The 8,485-nt window shown below is 44.7% G+C and overlaps 1 protein-coding gene across 1 annotated transcript; it reads right to left on the bottom strand.

Moving 5' to 3' along the window:
* LOC117469700 (protein FAM3C-like) lies at window positions 1-8,239 on the bottom strand (the record flags this gene model as incomplete). The annotated part of the gene is given in 7 exon segments (XM_034114173.1): window positions 1-305; window positions 5,215-5,341; window positions 6,257-6,341; window positions 6,527-6,577; window positions 7,177-7,235; window positions 7,679-7,784; window positions 8,168-8,239. Coding segments are annotated over 7 exon segments (590 nt in total), but the record flags the coding sequence as incomplete, so codon positions are not given.
* Between the last annotated feature and the right edge of the window lie 246 nt (window positions 8,240-8,485).

Raw genomic sequence — 8,485 nt, 5'->3', positions numbered from 1 at the left:
GGGTCATTGTGTGTGTCTCTGGGGTCATTGTGTGTGTCTCTGGGGTCATTGTGTGTCTCTGTGTTTGGTGTCTCATGTTGACCCTTGACCCTCTGGAGACATGCTGAGGCCTTGAATATAACAGGAAAGATTAAACACATAAACATCTTTGTGACTTTCCGAATACGAGTGTGAGATGTTTTTATACAAAGTGTCCTCTGTTCCTCTGCAGATGTTCAGCCCAGGTACTTTGGGATGCAGCCCTGCACCTCCACCAGCTCGGGCCACTGCTCGTATTTATTTGTCGCTCTATTGTTCTTTACGTGCTGAAACAAACAGAAAGAGACAAACGTCAACCAGGAGACAGGAAACACTGGATTATTCATCAGTTGATTCTGGCAGCGTATTAGGGCAGCGTATTAGGGCAGCGTATTAGAGCAGCGTATTAGGGCAGCGTATTAGGGCAGCGCATTAGGGCAGCGTATTAGGGCAGCGTATTAGGGCAGCGTATTAGGGCAGCGCATTAGGGCAGCGCATTAGGGCAGCGTATTAGGGCAGCGTATTAGGGCAGCGTATTAGAGCAGCTTATTAGGGCAGCGTATTAGGGCAGCGTATTAGGGCAGCGTATTAGGGCAGCGTATTAGAGCAGCGTATTAGGGCAGCGTATTAATTAGGGCAGCGTATTAGGGCAGCGTATTAGAGCAGCGTATTAGGGCAGCGTATTCGGGCAGCGTATTAGGGGTAGCGTATTAGGGCAGCGTATTAGGGCAGCGTATTCGGGCAGCGTATTAGGGTAGCGTATTAGGGCAGCGTATTAGGGCAGCGTATTCGGGCAGCGTATTCGGGCAGCGTATTAGGGTAGCGTATTCGGGCAGCAGCGTATTAGAGCAGCAGCGTATTAGGGCAGCGTATTAGGGCAGCGTATTAGAGCAGCGTATTAGGGCAGCGTATTAGAGCAGCGTATTCGGGCAGCAGCGTATTAGAGCAGCAGCGTATTAGGGCAGCGTATTAGAGCAGCGTATTCGGGCAGCAGCGTATTAGAGCAGCAGCGTATTAGAGCAGCAGCGTATTAGGGCAGCGTATTAGGGCAGCGTATTAGGGCAGCGTATTAGAGCAGCGTATTCGGGCAGCAGCGTATTAGAGCAGCAGCGTATTAGAGCAGTGTATTAGGGCAGCGTATTCGGGCAGCAGCGTATTAGAGCAGCAGCGTATTAGAGCAGTGTATTAGGGCAGCGTATTCGGGCAGCGTATTAGGGCAGCGTATTCGGGCAGCGTATTAGAGCAGCGTATTAGGGCAGCGTATTCGGGCAGCGTATTAGGGCAGCGTATTCGGGCAGCGTATTCGGGCAGCGTATTAGGGCAGCGTATTCGGGCAGCGTATTCGGGCAGCGTATTCGGGCAGCGTATTCGGGCAGCGTATTAGGGCAGCAGCGTATTAGGGCAGCAGCGTATTAGGGCAGCGTATTAGGGCAGCAGCGTATTAGGGCAGCGTATTAGGGCAGCAGCGTATTAGGGCAGCGTATTAGGCAGCGTATTAGGGCAGCGTATTAGGGCAGCGTATTAGGGCAGCGTATTAGAGCAGCGTATTAGGGCAGCGTATTAGGGCCCTGAAACACCAAGCCCATTTCGGCCATCGATAGATGTCTGGCCGTCGCCCTACTCAGATTGGTGTGTCCCGCACCGTCGTGTTTTTTCGACCGTGCCGACACCTTCCGCTGCCGATTGAACATGTTGAATCGGGAGCAGAGGCTGGCGGCAAAATAAATCACTCTGATTGGCTGTTCAGCTTAGCGAATCAGTGCATGAGAAGCGAAACGGTAGTGAAATACGCAAACAAACGATTACCGCACTAAGTTTTGGATTATAAGTCGTTATGTGAAACCGTCTGTGAAACCGTCTGTGATGGACGAGAGTGAAAATGGAACGCATGCTATTTGCTGTTTGTATTTATCACGCAGTCTGTCTTCCGGTTGCCTCTTTTGAATTAAGAATACACACTACCGCCGCCTGCTGGTAAGGAGAGTTATTGCCGCTCACGCATGCACAGTGCGTAGGAGCTACTTGGCTGTCGGCTGAAGTCTTTGCGGTGTGTTCCAGACGCGAGGCGACACAACAGTCGGGTCTGTCTGGACGTGTTCTTTGGTGTCAGTTTGGTGTGTCCGGCCCTTTAGGGTTTAAAAAGAAGGTATTGGCACGAGGGGGATAACGAGCAGCGGGGTAATAACAGTAACAGTGATAATGAGATAGTGACCCCCCTGTATTACACCTGTTTTACACGGTGCGTCAGATAAATGTGTCCCCCAGGATACAGAAACCATTTAAGGGTCGACGTGTGGAACGAAACTCTGAGTCTCTTGTAAAAATAGGAGATTTTAGGATCGTCTTTTTAAAGATCAAAATAAAACTTCATATATCAGGGTTGCCCACTCTCACGCATCTGGCGTGTGATACACGCTTTCACTCTCAATCTCACGCTCTCACGCTGCCCAAACTATTCTCACGCCAAAAACAAGATGAACCGGCGATCGTTTTTGGTTGGTTATTTACAATGTTGAGTTGACAGCTGCTCAAGCTGTCGATCTGCTCCCTCCCCGCCCCCACCACTCTTAACAACGATAACAGACAGCAGAGCAGTGGGAGCCGGTTGGTCCCCGACCCGTATGGCGCATGCGCAGATCTGAGATCCAGTAGAAATGATAAAAAGTAAAAGTCTGCTGCTTATTGTTCTACTAGGCCAAAATAGAGTCAAAGAGTATATGAGAGTGAGAGTGTGTTAATTAATATATTTGGCAGTTTGGAGTAAGTCTGTAGATTTGTTTGTGTGTGTGTGTTTCATGTATAGGCCTCTCACGATAATTAATTTAGTTGGATACATTTTCCCGGAAGTTATTGCGATAAACGATAATATTGTCGGCACCGTTGTATGACCATTTTAGACCACTGACATAATGATAATATATAATAATAATTCAAGTACATCCTTTCAAACTGCTAGTCACATCCTCATGTAAATGGAAATGTATCGAGGCCATTTTTATTTATCGTACGATAAGTCAATTAATTGCTTATCGCGACAGGCACACAATAAAACAGTGGAACCAAACATGTTTGACTTTCACTAGTGAATGAAACTGTGTGCCCTTTATAGTCTGTGTCCATTATTGTGTATTTGTATATATTGTATATATATCCTATATATATGCTAAGGTCCCGCTGCTGACACGATAGCAGTCATTTAGTGTGCATATGTGTAATTAAACCCATGATATCAAAATCTCACTCCAGCCAAGTACCCAAAGTTGGCAACCCTGATATATATATATATATAAATCGTTGTGCGGCAGAGGTATCGGGATTTAAATAAAATGTAAACAATGATTACGCACAAACAAAAGGCAAGGAATGCCGACAGTAAACAAAGAAAGATGATGTTTGATCCAGAGCAGTGGTTCTCAACTGGTTAGGCCTCGGGACCCACTTTTTACTTGGTCAATACATCGCGACCCAACATTTTGAAGCACTCAAATCTATTCAACAAAAAATCGTGCTGTAATATATACGCTTTTCAGAATACAATATTAATAAAAGTGAAGTACAGTGCATATATCCCTTCACAGAACTAAAGTATGCTTTTAAACAAGGTTTAATGAGATGATGGAATCAAAGCTGAACTATATAAAAAGGCACACATGCTGAAAACCCAACCCCAGCAGGGGGGTCTGGGGGATTCTCCCCCAGGAGATTTTTAGAAATACTAACATAAACTACGCATTCTGGTACACTCTGAGAAGAAAATAAATAAATCTATTACTACCGGACATATTAATAATATTTTATGCCATTGTTTGTTTTTCACTTAGTTCTGACATCTTGCTGCGAGAAGAGGAGATAGTCTGTGTGATTTACTTTAAATTGTGGGTAAGGGTAGATAGCTCCCATTGTTCTGTGACCTGTCAATCATCAAACCGGGGGTCATATTTCATTATGTGTTCATTTCTATCTGAAGTTGTACCCATAGATGTATAAAGAATAGTTCTACCTCAGTTATTCTCCGTGGGGACTTCCGCCAACAATCTTGATTCTGATTGGCCAGAAGACTCGAAAAAACATCAGCAGAGATGTTTTATTGAGAAGATGATCACTACGTGACAGAAGTTTTCAAAACCATTTATGGTCTCCGGTACTTCCAGTCCAACGCCTACTGAATGCACAGCGTTAGAAAATCGGTCCTTCAAAATAAAAGTTTGCATTTTTCCCAAAAAAAAAAAAAAAAAAATGGAATTTTTTTTTCAACTTTTTTTTCTTCACTCACACATCCGCGACCCACTTGAAACGGGTCCGCGACCCACTTTTGGGTCGCGACCCACCAGTTGAGAACCACTGATCCAGAGGGTTTAGACTTTCTGAAGCCACGTGAGATGATGTTTAATCCCGCTCCAAAACTACGATTTATCAAACAATAAACTCTGGTCGACTTTCCAGGAAAACAAAACAAATATCAGGCAATCGTCAGAAATAATGCCACAAATACTTAAAACAATGAGCCAAATAATGTGGTCGGGAAACTGTAGACCTTCCACCGTCCAACCAAAAAACACACAAGTGTCTGACGTCATCAATTCACAGAAAGTGTCCGTATCAAAACACAATTATATAAAAATAAGATCACATGAATATCTAAACGGTTCTTAAATTAATATATCATAAATGACGCTGTAACTCAAATATAAGTCAGCGAGGCGGTCGTTATTGAAAAAATAAATCCAGAGTCCGACACCAAGCCCCTGATCCTCCTCAGCAACGGTCATTATTTTGCTTAGCAACAGTGTGTTATCGAGTGTTAACGACCTCTGAACTGTCCAAAGTGACCAATCAGAATGGAGTATTCAACAGAGCCGTGCAATTGAATGGTGCAGTGACGAGTCCTAAAACCAGGAAGTGAGTCAGCATTTTACCACTTCCTGTTCCCTCGTCTCAGAGCCAATGGGATTCCTCCATAGGATTTAGGAAAATATCTGGAAATAAGGTCTGTGGAGACATGTGGAGATTATCCGGCTGAACAAAACGTGCATTTATCAAACAGGTTCGTTTTCCACAGATCTTATTTTTTACAATATTCCTAAATCCTCTGGAGAAATCATGTTGCTTTTTGTGGAGGGAACAGCAGCTTACTTCCGGGTAAATACGTCCTCCCTGCACCGCTCTGTGGAGCAGAATAAAGCTCCTGGTTATTACCTTCTCCACGGCCCTGTCCTTGGAGGCTCCTTTCCCCCCCACAAACACCCAGGTGTCCCTGAAGCCCAGAGATTTCACCGAAACGCTGCCGAGCTCCGAGATCAGCTGCCGGGCGTCGTCGCTCAACCTGGGGGAAACAAAACCACAATTTACGTAAAGATATATACTTAGATATATTACGTAAAGAGCAAGGATTATTATCTCAGAAAACTAAATGATTGAATCTGTCAATCATTTAAGCGTCTTTCTTTGAGCACCAGGAAAAGCGCTATAAAAATCCCATGTATTATTATTATTATTAATATTTCACGTATATATGTTTCACTTAAACATCAACGTTTTTTCTCGTAATTTAATGAAAGAAAATATATATTTTTTGGCGAATTTTAAAAATAAAAACAACCAATCTAAAATAATATAATAACTGGTGACAATAACTGCCCGTCCACACGGCAGCGTGCGTTGCTTCAACGGAGACGCTTCCCACTCACTTTGAATGGGGTGACGTCAAGCTTTGCCAAACTGCATTGTGGTTCCGTCGCGTCGCTTTGAAAGTTGAGAAAAGTTCAACTTTTCAAGCGTCGGCGGAAGCGCCAGCCAATCAAATCATATGCCAGTACAAGTGCTAGCCAATCAAACCGCGTGCTTGTGTGTCCGGGGCGGGAGATTAATGTGATTGGTTGTTGGTCGCACGCCAGACACGCCCACCGGCAAGCTTTAACGCACGCTGACGTGTGGACGCACCGTAACGATGACTTAATTATACTTTTAAAAGGAGTATAGAATAAAAGGAGAATAAACTCCCTAATATTAAATGTTATATTATTAACTCAGAAAACAGAATCTGTCAATATTTTCACATTGATGTTTCACTTAAACATCAACGTTTTTTCTCCTATTTTTAAGAAATAAATGTTAGAAAATATAATTTTTGGGCAAATGTTTTCCTTTGTTTCCCTCAGAATATCACACATTTGGAAACGGGTCCCATTTGAGCGAGGGTCTGAGGTGCAGCTTTCTGTCAGAGGAACATATCACTCACTTGGTGGCGGGCTCATCGTAGGACGCCATCAGAACCACGGAGCCCGCCTCCACGCCCTGCAGCAGCGCCACCAGAGGCTTCACATCTGAAACACACACACACCTTTACATCTCCTCCATTTCTTGTTATTAGAATAATTAGAGCTTTGGAACAGTTTGAATGAGGAGCTCAGGATGTCCGAACGTAAAACTGTTTAAAAAAAGGTATAAGGATGAAACTGTTTAATCATAACTGGGTATTTATTTGGTTAAAAAAGTCAACACTACGTACCACCGCTGTACATGTTGAAGAAATCTGTCTTCAATGTGACTCCTGTCCGACCTGAGGAGGAGACACTTTGATATGAGAGAGGAGACACTTTGACGTGAGGGAGGAGACACTTTGACATGAGGGAGGAGACACTTTGACGTGAGGGAGGAGACACTTTGATGTGAGGGAGGAGACACTTTGACATGAGGGAGGAGACACTTTGACGTGAGGGAGGAGACACTTTGATATGAGGGAGGAGACACTTTGACATGAGGGAGGAGACACTTTGACATGAGGGAGGAGACACTTTGACATGAGGACGGAGACACTTTGACATGAGGGAGGAGACACTTTGACGTGAGGGAGGAGACACTTTGACATGAGGGAGGAGACACTTTGACATGAGGACGGAGACACTTTGACGTGAGGGAGGAGACACTTTGACGTGAGGGAGGAGACACTTTGACATGAGAGAGGAGACACTTTGACGTGAGGGAGGAGACACTTTGACATGAGGGAGGAGACACTTTGACGTGAGGGAGGAGACACTTTGATATGAGGGAGGAGACACTTTGACGTGAGGGAGGAGACACTTTGACATGAGGACGGAGACACTTTGACGTGAGGGAGGAGACACTTTGACATGAGGACGGAGACACTGATGGACTCACCGTTTATTATAACCACGTTTATTCCCACTCCAGCGTTATTCAGGACCGACCCCAGGACCCTGAAGACAGTTTGGGACAAGGTTAGAGACACCGAGACAAAGACACCTACAGTTTGTCGTGTTGTTGATCGTATACCTCGCCAAAATAAAAAAAGGTATTTTCAGCTTAAAATGAAATACGATATGTTTTTTAAAGGGTGTTTCGTCATATCGCTCACTCATAAGTTGACCAGCTGATGACAATAGTGTAAAGTCAATAGGGTTCTTCCTCTGGGGATCATGAACAGTTTGAGGAGGACGTTTTACGATGCGACACCTACAGTTTGTCGTGTTGTTGAACTTATACCTCGCCAAAATAAAATCAGTTTTCAAAAGGTCTTTTCAGCTGACGTTGATAGTATGAAGTCAACAGGGTTCTTCCTCTGGGGATCATGAACACTTTTTAAAGACTTGAAAGGAAGCAGGTAGTGTTTACGGAGGACGTATTAGGATGCGACACCTACAGTTTGTTCTGGAAGCAGATCTTTGGAGCCACGACGTTGGCGGCTCCGCTCTGAAGCAGGAAGCTGAACTGATCCTGAGGACAAGATCTCTGAGAGCAGGGCCCCGCTGACAGGAAACACACAACACACCCCGTCAGAATAAAGCTCACATTCACCAGGCTGACAGGAAACACACAACACACCCCGTCAGAATAAAGCTCACATTCACCAGGCTGACAGGAAACACACAACACACCCCGTCAGAATAAAGCTCACATTCACCAGGCTGACAGGAAACACACAACACACCCCGTCAGAATAAAGCTCACATTCACCAGGCTGACAGGAAACACACAACACACCCCGTCAGAATAAAGCTCACATTCACCAGGCTGACAGGAAACACACAACACACCCCGTCAGAATAAAGCTCACATTCACCAGGCTGACAGGAAACACACAACACACCCCGTCAGAATAAAGCTCACTCCTCCAGGTAGCATCTCTCACCTCCAGGTGTTCCCTTCTTCTTGTTCTGACCAGACCCCTCTTTGCTGTTAGATAACGCCCGACGCAAGTCCTCTGCAACACACACACACACACACACACACACACACACACACACCACACACAACACACACACACACACACCACACACACACACACACAAACACACACACACACACACACACACACACACACACAGAAATGCCTTTGTTTACGTACAAATAAAAGTCCTATTTCCTGTTGTTATTGTGGGAGGATGAATGTTAAGAATATTATTAAATATAGAAAAAATGAAAAGTAACAAAGAAAGTGAGAACCTTT

Source organism: Trematomus bernacchii, unplaced genomic scaffold, assembly GCF_902827165.1.
Source record: "Trematomus bernacchii unplaced genomic scaffold, fTreBer1.1, whole genome shotgun sequence".
NCBI lineage: Eukaryota > Metazoa > Chordata > Actinopteri > Perciformes > Nototheniidae > Trematomus > Trematomus bernacchii.
The sequence above is the reverse complement of the archived record's forward strand: the minus strand, read 5'-3'. Positions and strand labels throughout refer to the sequence as shown.